At 42.0% G+C, this 21423-nt stretch overlaps 1 protein-coding gene across 6 annotated transcripts in view; it reads right to left on the minus strand.

Annotated features, from left to right (window-relative positions):
- Sk (small conductance calcium-activated potassium channel) overlaps nucleotides 1-21423 on the minus strand; it is a 279006-nt gene that overhangs the window by 69174 nt on the left and 188409 nt on the right. For all 6 annotated transcript variants that reach the window (XM_076792011.1, XM_076792010.1, XM_076792014.1 and 3 more), the window contains one exon: nucleotides 11534-11926. In XM_076792011.1, coding sequence (XP_076648126.1) covers nucleotides 11534-11926 — 393 coding nt within the window. The remainder of the gene's footprint in view (nucleotides 1-11533; nucleotides 11927-21423) is intronic.

Below are 21423 nucleotides of genomic sequence, written 5' to 3' on the forward strand. Positions count from 1 at the left end.
CCGAGACTTGAATTATTAAATCGCCGAGCACCGGCGGCTTACCCCCATTTAACATTCCCGCGGTCGCAAATAATGCACGCGAGGCCGCCGGTGGGTCAAACACCGTCAAACATTCATCCCCCACCATTCACCAGCGACGTTTAGCTGTTTGACTTTGTTAATTGGCCAGTTGGGCGTTTATCGCTGGCAACCCCCCTCACCCCTCCCAACCCCTTACCCCTCGCGAAAAAGTACAAACACCAAGATAGAGCCTCTAGCCGCCGCCGCCGCCGCCTGCAGCAATTAGCGAGTTCCTGTTACGGACTGCTTGATACTTAATTGTTGATGCTTTCGCTGAAGTAGATCCGTTGTTGTTTTTCTCGTGGTCGAGCGGTTTGTTTGCGCGAGAAACGATAAACGCGAAGATTCTTTCACGGCGGATTCGGAAAGAGATCTTTTTTTTTTTTTTGTTTGGCGACCTTGATGCAGAAATTGGGTGAGCTCGTTTTTGAAACGCGAATGAAGAAACGAGACAACTGGAACGTAGGATTTGTATTTGCTGGTGAATTTATTAATCGAAAGGTGGATCACCCCCTTGTCACAAAATTTAAATGTTCTGATTGACATTTTCACGAAGGCTTAATTGTCTGAGCCCGTCCAATAAAGTTTTAATTGATGAATCGTGCTTTGTGTATTTTCGTATGCAATGGATCGCGAACGAGAAATTGTTTACACAGATTGTGCGTGCGTATCTTGTGCGACGTGTAACGTGTAAATGTGCACTGCGAGCGAACGAAGATCTTTTTGAGGCCGTTAAGGAATTGCAACGAAGTTTAAGGAGCACAGAAAGATAAGAAGTCTTCGTCATTAATCTTGCTGCTCATAGAATCTATTACCTCGATGATTAATAGATCGTGGTGTAGATAGGGCAATAATACTGATTGTAACTCTATGATAAGTTTTTGCGGGGACGTCATACTTTCAATTATCTGCTTGAATGAACGGAAATTAATTGGAAGTCCGAACCTTTCATACAGGATTTTATTAAGTTGAAAATGAGAGGGGATTTATATCCAGCGGAATTTAAACTGCTTTGTTACTTCAAAAGTAGGAGGATATTTTTATTAGTCTATTACAGAGATTAGAGTTCTTATTGTTGCTAAACTTCACCCTGGCAACCCAGACATTTTTAACTTTTTACTATAGAATCTTGTATATCTTGACGAGTGAATGTCAAAAATCGAAGTTTCAGGGATTATGTTATTATTTTCTACAGTAAGTACTTAAACAAGTGAGTTAGTTGTTTGTTAGGACTTGGCGATAATACCCTAACTTTCTGATCTACCCGATGCTACGGGGCTTCGCTTCTAACGAACCTGGTGACAAGCCCCACTTTCTAATAACATTAGCCACCTGTTATAATTACTGTTCTCAATATGTCGGTGTTAAACGAATTACGAAAGCGGGAGCTTTCGCGTTTGAAGAGTTGACTGGATTAGGCTAAAAAAAGGTTTCCACAAGAGGCAAGGTATTTATTAATACTTGAATCGAACGACCGTCGAATAAAATTTCATTGTTTTCTCTTGTATATAACGATATTAATAAGAACACAAAAAATAGCACTCCATTTTATTCCCACCTCTGTAATAATTCCAATATTGGAGAAGCTAATAAAACTTTTTTTTCCTTTCATAGTAATAAACATTTTCACGTAATAACACCAATAATAGGAGCGACGCGAGGTTGTGAAATGAGTCCTTGGGTTTATGGCTCTCGGAAAGATCTACTCCGGCGGTTTTTCACAGATGGCTTACAACCCTGGTACATAAATGGAGGATGGTTGAAACGATGGACACGATACGATACACTGGGAAATATTTTCTGTGTTTTAGTTCAGCTTTTTTTCTTTCTACTCTTGCATACAATAACAAATCAAATAAACAAATTTAATTGAATTGTTCAATCAATAGACTGTGGATTTTCATGCGAAATACAAATTTCCCAAAAACAGTTTTAAGGAGCAGAAGCTAGACAAAAATGTATTTGAATAAATCTCAACTGATTAAAATTAATATGAGAAGAGATACATTTTTCTTGAACCCCTTTTCTCATAATGGACGCAGACAATTTTTATTTCGCACGAAGACTTGATTTTTATTTTTGTTGCAAAAATGTTTAAAGATTTGGTCAAGTTGTCACTCGTACACCGAGTCTATAACAAGTATCCCAGAATTTTTTCAGACCATTCGACGAGGTTCAAGACAAGAGAAAAAATCAATCAACGAAGAACCCTACGACTAAAATATCTGCAACGACAGCAACAGTTAGTTACCGCGTTTTTGCACAGGAAGAAATTACACGTTCGCGAATAAAGGCGCCTGATTATGTCTCTTTGAGACGCCCGGCGAAAAGAAGCAAGGATAGGACGCGCATAAGCGTCCTCGGAGAGCTAACAAGCGTAATCTAGCAGCGCGCACTCGCCCCTTTGACTCGTTCCAGGGTCGCGCGCCGAATACGGACGGAAATCAACGTGAACCGCGAAATTGACAGTGAACAGATATCCCCTGAATCAGAAGGAATGCCGCTTCTGGACGGGAAAGTTCACGGTATCGCGCACTATTATACCAGATTCCAGAGATAACTGCGGTAGATTGGTAGCGGCCACATGCGGCGCGTATCATTGGCCCTCTGCCAATGACGAAGGGGGTGGCAGCGGTAGATTTAAGTAACTAGTTCATGTTCGTTGGCGTATGTCCCTTGGATCCCTCTCTATCTCTATCTCAGTCACTATATTTCTCTCTCACTATGGCGCCAGGATCGCGTGCGGTGGCAGCTAGACGCTTTTCTATTAATTTCCCACCACCCCACCGCTCCCTCCCTTTCCTCAACTTTCCACCCCCTGGCAGGAAGTATTAATTTGTCGCCCCGGCTCCGCGGAGATCATAATCTTCTTACATCGTTAGTTCTTCGCGTCGCTTTTTCAAACACCTGCTAAATCTCCAGGAATTTATCCAACAATTTTTAACTGGAACGTCCGAGTCAGTTGTTCAACTATTATACGGTTCATACGAAGTGCCGAGAAGTGTATTAATTTCGTTATTGCTCGACTTTTACCAGAGATCCAAGTCTCCTTCGTTTTCATCAAGAGATTGCAAATTTTATGCGTTTAGGAGAAAATTGGACACATAATTTTGAAAGAAAAGAAAAATTAACAGAATTTCAGATAATCGGTACATTATTTTCACTGCATAAAAACCGCAATCTAGTCATTAAGAATGCTGTCTATGTATCGCAAAGTATAGTCTGACTAAATACTAATTTTTAATATAAATTTTCTTTTTCTTCCAGGAAATTATTAATCTATAATATTATTCTGTAATCTTCGTTTTATACTACTGCAAAGTCATATTAAAGAATGAACGATCTAACAATTCCTTGGAGAAATAGAACGACTGAAGCAACGACATTTTCATCGACTTTATTCGACGAGTCAGGCAATTGTTAATTGTTTGTAGAAACTGGTCCGGCAATCAGGTTTAGCATTTAAATGAAACGCGAAAATGTCCCTTCGCGGATCAGTTATTCGAGCAGTTTAATTATCGGACGATTACGGGGTCGGGCCGGGGCCACGTCGAGGGCCGCGAGAAATTAAAAATGCATAATTCATTGTGTAGTATATCGGGCAAAAACCGAGTCGGTAATTTCAAAGAGGCGGGCCCGACGTTGCTGTCGCGGCGTATCTCTGTAAAATTCAATCAAGGCCGGAAAGCGTGGTCCACAAAGTAACAGAATGCATTAGCTTTGATCCGGAATTCGGGACGCGTCTTTCTGAATCTGGCTCACGTTAGACGCGCGCAAACAACTTTAAGATGCCGGGGATAAGTTGACGAAGGGATTATCATGGCGCATGGAAACGTGAAAATAGAAAATACCGAACCAGTTATTTATCCGGGAAACTTCCCATTCGAGAGGAAAATTGGAGCCGGAGTGTATTAACGTCAACTCGAACTCGAAGCATCTGCGAACCGAGCTGAAGCAACCTTTGACTCTGCCAAATTATTTGCATATTATTTTCCATTTTATCATGATTTCTGTAGCCTGTTAAGCGTTCAATTAATCACGTTAACACTAGGTTTACGGAGCATTAAAAGTGAGTATTTTACATTGCTCCATAAAAATAAGAAGAATGTGTCTATCCAAGTTTTCAGCCATTTTTTAAAATAATATGTACCTAAGGAAATAAGTTTGTTGAGCAATTCCACGTAGATGGATCTTCAGAATCTCAATAATCGCAAATTAAAAATATTAGAACTCGTCATTTTGACGGGTCCCGTAAACCTAGCGTTAAGCGTGTTAAATTAATTTACCTTCACGAAACGTCACCGGTGATTTGAAAACAATGTTGTATCGGATCAAGTGTTAAAAACCAATACCGTGCCCACGTTGTTTGACAACTTTCCACCGCGGGAATCGCCGCGTTCGTTTATCTGAAACATTTGTATTTGCCTATTCCGTACATAGTGTTTTCTATTTATCCTTCCGTGCGTCGAGAGCTTAACAAACCCAATATTTGCGCGGGAAAATGTAACTTTGTCACTGCAAAAAAGCAAAATAGCGGTCGAAGAACGTGGGTGAGACCGAGTCTTGGAATCCTGCTCCTCTCATAAATCTCAGAATCCTGAGGAGAACGATCGTAACGAGGGATTAAGTATCTCGAGCAGATGAATTCGGCCCGACCCGGCCCGGCCCTTCGCGATCTCATCGGATCCCGCGAAAATGATAATCCCCGTGAAAGAAACGGTTTTTATCCTTCGTCCCCGTTAAATACGCTGTAAAAGTTCGTCGGGATCGTGAGCCCAGACCCGTATATCGTTCGAGGAGGACGAATCCATCAAACCGAAAGTTTTCAGGTCAGCTGTTTTTATGGCTGAGTTCGTTATTATATTTAGGGCGGTCTTGCCGCGAGGATCCGTTCATGCTCGTCACTCATTCTCTTTTCTTTCGGCCGTCTGCTCGTAAATAAACGGGATGATCGACTGGAAGGAGAGGACTTAATTATCCTCGTTGCGCAAAAAGTTTCTGCGAGAGAAAAAATGTTGGACCGTTCAGGGAACGGTTTGAGAAATTGTATGCAATAGTTTCTCGATTTTTGAAGAGGTCATATAGTATACCATTTCCCCTGTGTTCCTTATATTAGCTTAATTGGGGAGTACTCGTACGCGCTTTGAACGTAAAAAAAGTTAAACTTCACCATCTGGGACCTGAAATGTTTACCTTTGTTTTATATAATCCTGTAGATCCCGACGAGAAAATGCCAAAAATCGAGATTTCAAAGCGAGGAATTCATTGGTTCATATGTTACGCGTGTTCAAAGAATAATTCTGAGCGTGCGGAAAAGCGACACAATAAATATGGCTCGCAGCAACGTCTTCTTTGGATCGGAAATATTTGTTGTAGGTATTAAATCGTACGGGGGAAATCGATTTCGAGTCCTTTTTAAATATTCGCCGTTTAATAACCGGGAAAAAATAACTCTGATAGTCCTACCATCGGTTTTTCGTTATTGATAAACCGGCGGCGGTTTAACGCTCGGATAAATCCGTTGGTTCAGATAACAAATCGATGGCATAAATTGCTGAGAAGAACGAGATAATATAAATTTTATAACCACCGCGACGGGGAACGATGCGAATGAAAACGGTATAAAAATCAAAAAATATTATTTATACGAGGTCTCGGCTGACGGTGCGCACCGCCCGCCGCCGCGCCGTCGAACGAATTGAATTCCGAACACGATTCCGACGTATCGTTGATAAATCATTGCTCGGGCCCGTGTTCCTTGCAATTGCACCTCAGAAAACCCGATGAGAAATTGACGTGAAGCATTCAGATCGCGAAGGAATTTGTCTCGTGTATGCGTACTGCGAGACCGACTCGATTCGATATTAATCAGTCGCGCCGTGGCGAAAATTGAAATCTACAACTCCAATTAAAGTTACTTAACTAGGAACCAAATAAAAATACTATGACGTTCCATTCTTAATTCTACGGACAGTAAGGCAAGGCAACAATGTTTTTCACCGAATGAAAGATACTTTTTGCTCAAGATGAAGTTTGTCTCGTGTTTCAGAAATGATCAGGCGCAATAAATCCATACAGAGCGCAAAGTTGAAATATTCCGTGTTGATTCGATCGGGATTTTTTTTTCTGTATGTCAGAGATTTTCGCGAGTCGATTTGTGTTCGGCGATAGCGCGTCGCCGCTATCCTTTAATCTCTATCATGGGCCGGGGTAAAAGCACTCCCGACCTATTTTTATCACGTTACTACAACGAAGATGCCCGGCATCCGGTGATCCTAATCCTTGCATAACGTGCAAAGTCTATGCACCATGCTATCGCCGGAAGGCCTGGCAAAAAGTCCAAGTATCCTGAGAGCCTCTATCGGCCGCAGAGACCGAAGCTTCGGATGTGCCACCGAAATATAAGACATAGTGGTTTCCCCCCGAGTCACGTACCGTTGTATAGGATCAGTTACAGAAGGGGAACTTACACCCTGTACTATCCTCTTACACCAGATTTCCTATAAAACAACGCGGCGCATTCTCCGAGGCGCATTTTCGCGTTTAATTATTTAGCGGAGCCTCTCCCTTCAAAATTCTCTTTTTGGGAATCAACGAAGTCTTTGCGGTAAGAATATTTAGCGAATCTTTACCCTATCCTATAGAATAATTATTCTATCTATTATATTTATTCTAGAAAATTATTCCGTAAAAATGGCACCGTGCGTACTTTAGGTATATTTTCGCATCTAATTATTTAATGGAACCCGTGTCTTCATAATTCCCTTCCTCGGATTCAAAAAATTCTTTGTGAACCGTCAAAGCGTTGTGCAAAGCTTCATCCTATCCGATAAAAGAATTATTCTGTCTATTATATTTATTCTAGAAAATTATTCCGTAAAAATGGCACCGTGCGTACTTTAGGTATATTTTCGCATCTAATTATTTAATGGAACCCGTGTCTTCATAATTCCCTTCCTCGGATTCAAAAAATTCTTTGTGAACCGTCAAAGCGTTGTGCAAAGCTTCATCCTATCCGATAAAAGAATTATTCTGTCTATTATATTTATTCTAGAAAATTATTCCGTAAAAATGGCACCGTGCGTACTTTAGGTATATTTTCGCATCTAATTATTTAATGGAACTCGTGTCTTCATAATTCCCTTCCTCGGATTCAAAAAATTCTTTGTGAACCGTCAAAGCGTTGTGCAAAGCTTCATCCTATCCGATAAAATAATTATTCCATGTATTATATTGTATTTATTTTGGAAAATTATTCTGTAAAAATGGTACCGTGAATATTTGAGGTACTGTATTCTCGCATTTAATTATTTAATGGAATCTGTGTCTTCAGAATTCTCTTTGTGGGATTAAAAAAATTCTCTGCAGACATTAAAAATATTTTAGCAAACATTGATTATACTTTCAAGTTCAACATTTTCTATGAACATGTTTCTTATCAAACAAAACAAGCGTAACAATGCTAAACACATCTCACGGTATCCTCATATCAGCGTATATTTTTATATATTTAAAGACATTCTTCTCTTTTTGCACGTTTCGCAAAAATCGCCAGGCCAAGGTAATTTCTTTGTTTAATTTTCAACGCAGTGAACATTAACGCGGCCCAGTGAGTTTGTAATAATCGAATGTATATTTACGTACACCCTTCTTTCTCCCAGAATCCCGTGCGAAACATTCAATGTGAAAGATAAATTAAATTAAATGTAATCAAAGGATTAGAAAATTGAGAATCAAATGGAAAAATAATTTCTCACGAGTCTCGAGCAGACAAATGAATCGCGAAGAAAAATTGCAGATGATAAAGCGTTTCGGAATCGTCTGAACGTTAGAACAATCGTTTTTCTTGGTGGAAAACACCGGTCACGGCACGGAAACCAAATAATTTACAAACAGCCCTCTCTCTGTTCTTCTCGGTCGAAGGGCAAGGGTAAAAAGCTCGCGAGCACAATCGTCATTAACGTTTCTTTCAGCATCCCTGGTCCTCGGGTGTTCGGTTACGCGGGACGAACGAAAGTTTTTCCCGCGTTCAAAGGGATTCCGGAGGAAAGCGGATCTCGGATCCTCGGCGAAAAAAAAGGAGCGAATTAAATCGCATTAGCGAGCCCTTGGAAGAAGCGAAATGGCGGCGGACTAGCTACCGGATCGCACGCGTCAACTTCAAAGGCGGTGTTTGCCGAGCTTGTTTCCTCTTTTCTTTCCTCTATTTAGAAACCGTATCGGCCCGGCTCGTGCCGCTTTTAAGGCTGACGTTCGATCTTATTTCCCATGGCCCCGCCTTTCCGACGACTTGCCCCGAAGATATTGCCTCGTCTTCCGCTCGGTTTTCGCTCCAGCCTCGTGCGAAATTCGTTTGTGGAGAGAGCTGCGGGCCAAATCGACGCAAAAAAAAAAAGAAAGAGAAAGAAAATCGCGTCGACCGGCCTGCAAACATTTCTGTATGCTCTTAGAGAGATTCTTATATGGTGAGTTCAGAAATCATTTTTCTGCCCCATCTCGCTTGAAATTTAATCTAAAAATCGTTTGCGGAAAGCTGCTAGCCGAATCAGTGCGAAAAATTGCATTAAGTAGCCGGGGAACATTTCTGCACGTTTTTGTAAAAATTCTGTGTTGACTTGAAAAGTGATCTTTCTACTTAATGTCTTGTTTACTATTTTAGAATTATTTTCAGACTTTGCTCAGAATATTTTAATGTGAAAATCTTTTGCATTTAACACAAGAAACATTAGAAAATGTTACAAATTCACCCATAATATATTTCTCAACTTATCAAAATTATTAAAAGTCAAATGATATTTTTATTTTCGATCTATTTAAACTACCTATTCAATATTTTTGTTCGACTATTTCAGGTTCGGAATGTTGATCTAACGCTCGTTTAGGGCCCGTCATTTTTCAGGCCGGCACGTTAGGTCCGCGGCGTTGCACATTTCGCAAAATTGCTGGAGAAAAAATCGATTCTCGAGCAGCGAATCTCTACAATTTATCTTACGGCTGTTCGATACAGCCCTCTCTTTGGCACACGGCTCTCGGAAAAACGTGACGAATTGATGGACAGGAACGGCCGAATTCATCGTTCGACACGGACATTTCTGAATCATGCATCTTGTTACACCGGGAAAATATTTGCGGAAAATATTCGTCTTGTTACGATACAGCGAGCGGACGGCTGGTTTCCAAATATTGAAGAATTATATGAATATTTCAGCGGAGATTGTAAATCCGCGATGAAACGATGTTTTTAACCATCTCGCGTTCCATTTTCAGCCAGTGGCAAAATCTGGAGTGTAAACAAAGTTTGTTTATTCTGCTTCGTAACGATGTTTCTATTTGATCTTGTTGTGGTAACAAAATTAAGGAGGATTCACTCGTTGCTAAGACTACACTTTCGACAATTCTGTTCAACTATATCGTGTACCACGCATTATTTTCAACAATATGGTCTTATAACTTTGTCCAACTAAGGTACTACTATTTCTTTCCAAATAAAAAATTTCTCATCTTATTCTTTTAATTCTGAATAGGTTGGATACACTTAAATGGGATTATTATTTACCTTCAAATTAAAAATCCTATTCGCTCCATTTCTAAAGATACCGGTCACAATTAAATGGCCCTGCTCCATATAAACTTGGTGGAAACCCCCTGCTCCGGTAATTTTCGGAGTATACCAAATGTTATCGTTCGATGCACTCCGAAAACATTTGCAGACAGCGAAAGTTTATTAGAATCGCATCTCCATGGCAGTCAATTCACGATCACCGGGTAATTACGACGATAACGCGATCCGGTATCTCGGTTCCCAGAAAATCGTAGCCGCCGGTGCAGTTGCAACGAATCGGTTTCGATTTGCATGCGGGAATTATGCGCGGCGGTGCACGTAAACGAACACCGTCGGCCCCCGGTGCATTTGCATCGGAATCACGTGTACGAACTTTTATCGTCTGCGAGTTCCATCGGGGGCCGATATCGAAGAGCGACGCGATCATCGCGCCGATCATCGTCCGTCCGTCGGTCCACGCGTCATTAAGCGTCGCGACGACGCCGTTAACGCTACTTTAGAACGATGATCCGTCTATCCGTGTATTACCAACTCTGTTACGCTCATTAATACCCGCGGGCCGAGGCTCGACTTTGAAAAGTTTCGCCCCGGCTACCGATTTGCATAAGAAACACCGAGATGGAAACTGAACACGCCCGAAGCTTCTTCCCGGGCTGCTGAATCAATTAAGCCCCGGTTGATGAAAAGTCGATGCTCGCTTTTGTTGCTCTTCGACGTAAGACATTAAAAGTTTTACCCCTAGCGGAAACGCCACCGCCAAATCCGAGCTTCTCCTCGTCGCGAAGGACGCGGGTAATCGACGCGCGAAATCGCTATTCTTCCGCTCTGCATAATCGCAAAGGAAATACTCCTTTATGTGTACGCCGATTCACTGTTCTTTCAATCCTTTGTTTGTAGTTGGCCGTTTTGACTCGAGGATAATATTAATCCCGGATAACTAAGCCTGTCAGAATGACGGAATTCAGCGTTGTTCTCTTATAATCCTTGATTATTCTAAAAGTGTTAAATGTGCATACTTAAGGACCCTTTTTCGTCGATGATTCGATGAAAATTTAATTATGAGAATAAATAAAAATTCGATTTTATTCATGCTTTGCTGGTTCTGCGAATATACGAAAATGTGTTACCTTTTTGTACATTGTTTAAATAAATACAGTTTTCTGGGATAAACTTATACGATCTGATCGTACATTTAAAAATACGCAAATTCGGTCTGTCTAACATTCTTCGAGCTCTGATAGCTTTTAAGATATTCATCTGAACGTATGCATTTGCAACCCCTAACTTCGGAGACTGTTTCCACCCCCTCGACACCGGTGGAGATCGATAAAAAAAATACTCCAATATTCTCATAAGAAGCGACACATTCTCAAATATTTTGCGAGAAGTAACAGACCGCCTACTATTTCCTTTGCAAACAATGCCTTTATCAAACATTTTTACAGAAAATAAGAAGTTGTTTAACTTGGTTCCTGTCAAACAGATTCTGTTGCCGTTTTTTTCGGAATATTCTTACAGGAACTAATAAATTGCCGTACATCCTCATAAAACGTTACGTATTGCGAAGCTTTTATAATAAATAATATATTGTCGTTTTTCTAACATATAATATATTTTCAAATAATCTCGTACCGAAGAATATATTCCCAAATGTCTTCATAAGCTCCAATATACGTACTGCAAATGTTCAAAAAGATATATTCTACTATTCACTGATAATTTTTCTCTAAGAAATGCTCGTACAACAGAATAAATCGTCAATTATTTTCGTACGGTATAACACCTTGCCAAATGTGTTCGTAAGCAGTTAAAGATATATTGACGAATTTGTTTCGAAACACACAAGGTGAAAAAAAAATTAAAGAAGAACCAGAGTTAGGTTCGCCGGCTGAATGGAGATGGGAGACTCACCTTGGTGTAGACACCGGCGCTGGACAGTTCGTTCTCGATGACCATCACGATGATGCCGAACATGCCCATGACGAGCGCGTAGTCGCTGATGCGTTTCCGCTTCTCGAACAGGGCCTTCCGTCTGCCCAGCCGGTAACCGACGTTGGGTTTGTGCTTGGACCCGGGTCCAATGCTTCCGGACGGGCCCTTGATCGACCCGCCACCCCCTGGGTACTCCGAGTGGAAGCCAACGAGGGCGATACCGGCGTCCTCGCCGGTCCCGGTAGCACCCCCGCTACCGCAACCAGCACCCCCGCCGACACCCCCGGCGCCACCCATGCCTCCGCCACCGGCAACGCCGCCGCTGTTCTTCATCGCCCCCGGGATCGAGAGAGTCGACACTGGCTTCCGGAGCTGAAAAAATGACAAGCCACTTTCACTAATTACTCCCTCTACCATCATATCTCCGCCTACTTCGCACCCCCGTTCATCCCCCACCTTCCTACTCACCCCAATGCCCATATACCCTGATGAGGATAACCTCTACGCGGCGAGTCTGTTCGGAGTACCGTGATTGAGAGTAATTGTCTCCGATTAGGTCTATACAGGATACAGTTGAAGCGGAGGCTAACTGTCTTCGTTCTTTGAGAAATCAACCCTTAGGAGGATGGTGTACACAGGCTGTCCCATGGAAAGTGATGCGAACTATTTTTCTTGAAACTATCGTGGTTGTTGAGCTGAAGGTATTGTTTCAGCGTATACAAAGTTGAGAGGGTGAGTTGTCTAGGGGTGGATGCCCAGGAACAACCCTGATGATTGGTGATTCTGTGTGGAGTACGGTGATCGAGAATTGTCTGCAATTAGGTCTATACAAGCTAGAGTTCAAGCGTGGGCTAAATAACCTCTCTTCAGTCTTCGATAAATCAACCCTTAGGGGGACTATGTACAGAGTGTTTCATACAAAGTGGTAGAAAGTGTCTTTTCTCGAACACAATTGCGAACGTCCAGGTGTTGAACCAATGGGTTCAAGTTCTTTGAGCAGAGCGACTTGTGGGGGTGAGTTTCCTAGGGGTTGAAAGTGTACAACCCCAAATTTTTAAAAATGATGTAACATGTTCATTTTTTTCTGGGTCTATACAGGTTTGTAAAGTGTTACAGCACTGGGAAGATAATGTGCTGGGTATCTCGTGCAAATGAACTATAAGAAAGTACAAGCAGAATTATGAAATGCAGAAATAAACTTACGAAACACAGAAAAAAATAATGCAAAAGTAGAATTATAAAATAGCATGCGGAATCGCGAGAGGATCGTCGGAGCTCGCGGTTAAATAACGAAACAATAGGTTCGGTGAAAAGAGTTCCCGACGAGTAGGTTCTCGTGGTTGGTTTGTCGACGATGCGAAAACGTTTCAGAGTGGATAATCGATGCGCCGGACGTCGGAAATAATGGCGTTTTGGAGAAAACAGGGATCAACGTGACAGACAGTCGGTTCGGCACGCCCGCTTCGGCACGATCAAACCGGAGCTTTTCTAGGTTAATGCCACTGCAGCTTGTCTGAGAGCTAGAATAGAGTAGCGACGGCCTGGAAGAAATGTGCGAGACGGTCGGGAGAAATCTTTAGTGCGCGGCAACTCTGTTAGAAAACCCTCGAAGCAGGTTGAAAAGACTTCTTATGGCGCAGAAGTGGGTACCGTATGCGAGGAATAGAAATATTCGTCGGGAAGAAAATTCTCGTTAAAATAATAACGACGCTATTACCGCCGAAAAATTCGGCTCTACCACATTTTCTATATTAATCAGTTAGAGCGACTTCCAAAATTGAACTTGAAAAATTACCCTTAAAGAGACTAAAAATTCGTACTGGGGAAAAGATAGCCTCTAGGGTCAATTGCAACGAAGATACCCTGCGAGTGTTACCATTTATTTTATTTAAAATATTTTTCTAAATTGGTCAAGGGAAGTAATAAATGACAACAGATGCAGGATGCATAATGTTTTTGCAAATATAATTTCACAACTAGATTTAATCTTGTCCTTATTGAATGTTGGAAAAATTGTTTTAAGGCAGATGGATTAAGCATTAAATAAACTTCGAAATGATATACGACAAACAATATAAATAACGAGATTTATTACAACTATTCGTAAAACACAGAACAAAAGAACCTTCATTTCCTAATTCTTTTTGCACAAGGTAGATAATACATTTTTAATATTTCGTAACTGATAGACTCGAGGAGCCAACCCCATTCCGTACAGTCAATATATTCATAGATTCACAAATCCAGTCCACCATGTTCGACACGGAATAACTGTGTCAGCAAATTCATGTTCTAGCATGGTAAGTTAGAAGTCATTGTGAGCTTACATTGTTAAATACTTTAGGTGTCGTAGTGTTGCCAGTGCTTGAAGGGTGCTGGTTCACCCTTGTGGTTTGCCAATAGTGTTAAAGAAGTCTTATGCAGTAGCAAACTGGATTGTCTTCACCCGAAGAAGACTTCGTTCGCATATTATACTGAAAATTATGCTGTTCATCCAGGGGTTTCTGCTTTGAACAAGAATAACCCACTTCGTCTCCGATTTTCTTCTACAGAGATGAATAAAGAGACTTTCAAATATGACTTTACGCATTCTATTTCTTCTGAGACTTCAATTTAACAATTTTTAACACATAAATAATGCGCATTGTGCAATCATAAAATGAATTTTCAGGCTTCAATTTACCATATAAATTTAAAATACGTACAAAATTTGAAACAAAAATGAAAATTCATTTCAATGGAGGTTCCTCGCACCATAAACAATCTCCACCAGCCCGCAATTCTCTTTCAACTCAACCCATAGTCCCCACGACTATAAATCGCTCAATGAATCCTCTCCCAGCCGTGGCGGACTTGATCCGCGATTTCTCGAACTACAGCGAATTTAACCCTTTGCACTCGAAGCTATTTTAACTCCAAAATTCTTCCGACCTAGAATATTGCCCTTCTATATATATTTTTTCATGTTATACATACGGAAATGGTGCAACTTACTCGTACAATACCGAAATGTTTAGTAACGTATTAAATGCAAACAAATTTAACAATGTAAAAAATATTTTGAATAATGATACAGCAATTTCTAGTGGTGCTTTACAGGCACCATTCGAGTGCTAAGGGTTAAATTCGGGCGGTCGGTGTGGCGCGGCGCGGGCCCAGAAGTCCTCACGTCGGTTTCCGGTGAAGCATCAAGTATCCGTAAAAAAAAAAAACAACAACAACAACAACCGTGTCGATGTTTTTCCCCCCGCGTTGGTTTTTATTTCATTCGCGGGCGCGGAGTAGTGTCCCGGTCGTGCGCTTAACAACGTTGATGGAAAAGCGGCCGGGACACGGTGTCGGAATACGAATGAAACGGCCGGCAACCGAGGGGTGTGCGAGAGGGTCGCGGAGGGACGGAGAAAGGGTTGGAGGGCGGAAATCTCGCAGCGAGCGCCGGTGTCGCCTCGCTGACACACGTTCCGCACGTGTTCCGCGTACGGTCCCCGTCTCCCATCCGTGTTTTCTCCGCTCCGGAATAAGATGACGGAGAGGTGGTTTACGAGGACGGGTTATTTCGTGGAACGACCGTCGACCGAGTCCAACCAGATGGAATAGTCCGGACGATTCTAATCGAGAGCGGGATCGACCGGATATTCTCTGGTCAACGGGGTGGCGATTGCTATCGGGCGCTGCGGCTTCCGATGTAATTTAATCGATGTGCAGCCTCCTATCTTCGGGATTTTCTAATCGCGTTTTCAGCATTGGTTTCGTAACCCACCCCTCGTTTGTTAGGCGCTGCTGCTGCCAGGACTATTGTCGTTTCCGGCAGTCCGGTGACCATCCCTTGGCGTTAGACTACGGAGCAGGGAGGGAAGAATGTGTTTAAAACGATGTGGGATTTTTATTATTGGTTTGGAGGTTGCTGGAAACTACCCCTGTTTGTTAGCTGCTGTTGTCGTGAGAAGAATTAGTGTTTCGGGGGGTCTAGCTTTAGATAGAAATTTCTATATAGATGATACTACGGTCTATGTACAGGGTGTCAAAAAATGATATGTCACCATAGCGTGATTGTACACCTACGATTTGGTGGAAATTGACATAAAAAACTCCCCGCAAAATTGACCTTGACCTTGAAAATCAAGGTCAAAAAACAACAATTTCTTTTTCGTTTAATCGTGTTCTACTGGTCAGAACGTTCAACTTTGTGAAAGAAACCATGGGTCACATCTCAACCGTTCTCTTAAAAAATGATGTTGCATTTCTTATAATTTTTGCAGCTTCTTTCTTTCATTCTGTAGTTAGGGAAATAGGAGTATCATGATTATGATAATTTCATGCCCAACGAGATAGCTTACCGATGGTACCCGCTGTATGATAGTACGCTATTTACTTATATATTGGCGCTGGATGTAAAAAATTTACACATAAAGAAGCTTCGAAAATTATTAGAATTGATTTCCAAGATTTCCTTGATTTTCAAGGTCAAGGTCAATTTTGCGGGGAGTTTTTTATGTCAATTTCCACCAAATCGTAGGTGTAGAATCACGCTATGGTGGCCGTGACATATAATTTTTTCGACACCCTGTACTTCGTTTTGTGAACGTGATTGTATGTTTTGCATTTTTTGGGGGAAACGGCAAATCGAATGAGAATTTGTTAATCGTAGTGGATTTATGGTGGGTGTGCTACGTACTCGAATTGACCGGAAATCGCGGTCAAGGAGTGGGCGATCTTTCGCAGAGACCCGTCGAGATCGATCGCGGTTAGGGTTCACGGTAAATGGTAAACGGCGTCCTCCCAGGCGGAACGAAAGCTGTCGACTCGAGGATGTAGAATGGCTTTTTTCAAGGAACTCGGCCGAGAAAAGCCGAGGAAAGGGAGTGTCGAGTGTGTTTCGGTGGAAATACTGGGGAAATGCTCCGAGTTCCCGGTGCATTCTATTTCGTAGAATAAGGAAACGAGAGAGCAGGAACGCGGAGAAACGCGAAACACGAAATGCTGAAGGTAACGAAATGGAGAAACGTATCGATGATGAGTCCACTGCAAATGATCCGGAACACCCTGTCCTACAATTTATTTGCATTTCACTTGAACGTTGCTTGCGTAAGACGAATTTTAATAGCGTGTTCTTTATTTTTTAAGGGATGGAAAACTACACGAGACTGATTATTATTACCATGGAGCTTAAAATAAATGTTGAAATGTAATTTAGGTGATGTAAAGTGACTCCTTGGGGTAACCATTTCAAGTCTGAACATTTCGAAGCTATTAATCCAGATTTAGATATTTTCAAGGGCGATATTTTAGCTTCAATTTTATCCCTTAAACATTTAAAAATTCCTACGGTAGCCCATTCCAAAATTAACTCGAAGAATCCTCTTAAAGTCATGGCGAAGTTTGACCAAACTGACAGTTAGGTTTCATCGATTTCTCGACATGATTTCGTGAATATTTTTCAACCTAACTGCTCCTATCATAAAGTGCCATCTCCCAGCTTTGATTTAAGTCCTCAAAAGTTTTAAAATTCTTGCGGGAATGCATCGCAAAATTGCTTCGAGGAAGAGTCCTTTTATAATCGCGTGAATAAGCTTTATTATTGTACTACATTACCAGTGACAGCATATGACATTCATATACATTTATCCAGTTTTCTGTAACGTATAAATTATGGAGCTTTTGACAGGAATAACGATGAAAAGTTGGCCGAGATTGCGAGACACAGCATCGCCTAAGACACATTCATCACCATTTACCTTCTCCAGCTTACCTTCCAAGTTAATTCCATTATATATTCAAGCAGAATGCTCATTAACTTCTTTAAACGCACACTTATTAAACTATCAACATTAATCTGCTTCGCGAGAATGTCGCGCAAACGCAAAAACTTTCCAAAGTCATCGCTATCAAAAATCACAAAAAGAATTACATACTTTTAAATTTCCTTTGGTTAACTAAAGAAATTTTAAACAACACAAACTGTTTCATTTTTGCTACTAAAAATTCTGGTATCGTGCGATCCAGAATTCTTCTAATTCAAGCAATTACGTCTCCCTATTTAATTGGACGTACCGCATAGCGTTTCTCTACTTTATCAGCTTGAAGAAGAATAATTTACATGGACTACACCCAGCGGACATAAAGCCAGCGTTATCCTCTATTTTACTACCCTTGATTAATCGCGAAGATTATAAACTATGAAACTGCCGTAAAAAACGGTCTTACAACCGCGAATATTTAAAAATACACGAAGCTTCCTGAAGGGAGGAAGTATAACATAGTGTGTGGGACTTAAAATAAAGTGCACCGACACACCTCTACCATCCCGTACGTTAACACAGCGTACTAAACTTTATTCAACATTAAAATTACTGTGACCATTCTTCATTTTAGGAACAATTTCTTGAATTATTCTTCATTTGAATACAAGACGTACATTTCTTTAATTTGCTTCATTTGAATACAAGGGAAAACTTTCTTCAATTTAGTTCATTTTAATACTCGAAAATCATTTTTAATACTCGAAGTTCATTTTAATAATCATTTTAATTTTCTGCGTTTCGTACAAGTTTCACCTAACCGATATTATTCAGAGAAGCGATTAGCGTTACTAATAACGATAGTTATTCACAGTGTGATCCAGGTAATTTTAGCACTGGTAGATTGTCGTTCAGTGACAATAATTTTACGACAATCAATTTTTTATGGGGTTCGTCAGCGCCGTTTATCGATGACTTCTACGTGGTAAAACGCGCGAAGGCGTAAAGAGTTCAACGGGACCCGTACAGGGTTAATGTTTGCACAGTTATTTCGCGCACGCAATCTCGGCGGGCCATGCGATTCGGCGTTTCCCTTCGCTTGCTCGCCGGCCCTTTGTTGTTCGATTTCGTTGTCTTGAATGGCGGGCGTGTATTCGGCCTACGTTATTGTTCGGCGAGCGAGCCTTTGTGCGGCCGCTGTCACGCGACGGCGAAAGCGCAATGATAACTTTTGAAGCGGTGCCTTGGCTTCGTGCAGTTTTCACCCTTTTGTTTCCGCCCCGCCGCGAGTTAATTTGCACCGGGATCGCCGGCCGACCCGCTATTTTCGGTCCGAATCAGGGAAACAGGTGCCACCCACCTGTTCATCTTCCATACAAAATTGATGTTCGATTGTTTCCGCCGGACAACTCGTTCATTAAATTTTGAACAATCTTCTTAACCGCTTTACAACCCTTAACCGAAGTGGGAAATTTTCGGTGCACAATAAGCGAACTTCATGCTGCTTTCTCTCGGTATCCATTCGAGCGATCGAGTTGAAATTCTGTGTGCTTTTACCGCCAAGGGTAACTCGCGTTTTAGCCGAGGGGTTTTTTGAAATTCGATCTGCAGCCGGATTTCTAGCATCGTCTAGATCAAAGGTGCAAAAAATCGACACGGGGTATTGCAAGCGTAGAGATAGGGTTGTATAATTTTTTCCGTGCGGTATTTCAAGATTCTCCTCGGGCTGAAATTCACACCTGGTATAGGACTACATGCTCTAACAATTTCAAGTTGATAGCTATGGTAGAGTCCGAGAAGAAGGTGCATGAAGTTAGGTTATTTTAAGGGTGGATGTTGTCAAGAGGTTGCAAAGAACCGCGAAGCAAATCGCACAGCGAAAAGCACTCGTTTCAGGGACGTGAAAATAGCACGCGTTCGTGCACCTAGAGTTCGGCGGCAAGTTCCCGACTATTTCCCAGCGTATTGTGACTATTTCCAAGCGGTGCTCGCCCGTGGAAATGAAGCGGCACGGAGTCGGCAGCGTTTCCGCGCTGATATATCGAACGGTACGCGCCGGAAGTCGACCTCCTGTAGGGACACAAAGGCATCGCGAGTGCTGCGACGGAAGAATTTGGTCGGCGCAAGACGTTCCCGGAAATAGAAATGGAATCTGGGAAGATAACCGGCGAGATTGGGAATCGCGGGAACGTTTTGTTCGCGGGACGACGTATCGGGTCGCCGCGCGGAAACGAGCCGGGAATAAAGAATTGCGAAAATGCAACCGCATGAATTGTAAATGGATCATGAATTGGTGATACGGTGTTCCGGGCATGCGAGTTCCGTTTGTTTGTTCCGCGAAAATCGCGATAGACTGCCGGGAAAAATATTTCTGCTTATAGCGACCTTGTTCACCCGTTTTGTTCGTACAAATCTGTGACAAACATTCTCGACGCTTATAGCAAGCTTGTCCACTAATACCTGAACACATGAATCTTTTAACAATTTAAACTTATTTATACAAAATACTCGGCAATACTATTTTTCCTTTTACAACGAGGAACGTTCCGGTCGAAATAAATTTTCCCTTCAAGTTAAAACATAGTGTTCGCATAAATATTCACAGTCTTAAGTATCATAATCCACAGGCGTGATTCAATGCGCATTCCAAGCCTCGCTGCAAAGAATAATTTCAAAGAGTGTCCACCGCGGGGAATTAATTATGCCAACGTGAACGGAGGATCCGGTTTTGTTCGAGTGGCTCGCCCATTCACGGTACACCGTGAAAAAGGGATCAAGATCGAGTGCTGCTACATTTTTTCGAGAACATGGGGATGAAGACACCCTAAATGGGTATACGACGAGAGTGGATGGACCCGCGTAAAACTTTTTCGGCGGACCGTCGCGGCAGCGAATTTTTCTAAAAACACGGGCCATTAGCGGCGAAAAACGGAGAATGAATGGGAAATATAACGGAAGTCCAGGATTCCCGATCCCGGCTCCGCACAATGCGCCGCTCTGCTCGACGGGTAATCCCGGTTAAACGCCTAACTCGAGATAAAAACTTACAGTGGCTGGCCTGTGGATTTCTACGCTCCGATTTTGGAGAAATTCGTCAATACTTCGACTGTTATGAAAATCGAATGGTACCTATTTTCGCATCACTCATTTTCTTTTAAAACGGTTGGAAGAAATCAGTTTTTTTTTAAATATTTACAAGAAACCATTCCCCTTAACACGTTCGTCGCCGCGTCACCGTGACGGAATTATTTGTGCAGGTTTTAAAATGAATTTTTACGTTGATATAGTCATTGTACTAAACTTGATTAGGATCTGTAACATGCAAGAAAGTTGGAGGATTACCCGGTATCATACATTTAATTTTTTGCAATGTTTATTTCATTAAATAACTTACTTTGATTTTATGGAATTTTTCGGGTTTCTAGTTGGGCGTTCAAAGTGTTAAATTGTTTGGAAGAAATCATTTTCTTTAAAATCTTCAAATCTTCGTAAATTTTATTCCGATAGAAGACGACGCTTTTTATTTGAAAATAATAGAATCGCTGTCTCCTCTTCCTCTTGTTCATCCGAAATACGACGAGAACCGGTCCCGAGTGGTCGTCTTATATCGAGGGAAAATTGTAGTCAAAATTTCGGCGTGGTCAGAACTGAGCCACACGAATCCGAGGATTAATTCCACTGCAATTTCTTTCAGTCCGCGATCGAAACAGTGATAACCCGACTCGGTTAGTATTATAGACTCCGGTACACCTGTTTCCGCGGCGCCAGGTGCGACACGGGGAGCACCAGCGGAGTCTTGGGAGGATTCTTCGCGGAAATGAATAGGAGAACGACGACGACGACATGGTACTCGGAATCGCGACACGGTAATTATGCCTCGCGATCGTAGAATGCGAGGCAAGAACGATTTTGTAATGGGCGAGACCCGGTGACCTTTTCTCGCCGAAGTCAACGACGTAGTGCAACGGGAACGGCGACGGCGGGGGGTGGGGGTGGGGGGATCCGAAACGGGGATGGGAAGAGATAAGATGGGTCGCGTTATTGGGAAAGGACAGAAAGGAGGATACAGAAATGGTGGGGCGGGGGAGCCGTAGTCATGGAAACCGGAGCCGAGAGACTACATCTTCCTTA

The sequence above is a fragment of the Halictus rubicundus genome, chromosome 8, assembly GCF_050948215.1.
Source record: "Halictus rubicundus isolate RS-2024b chromosome 8, iyHalRubi1_principal, whole genome shotgun sequence".
NCBI lineage: Eukaryota > Metazoa > Arthropoda > Insecta > Hymenoptera > Halictidae > Halictus > Halictus rubicundus.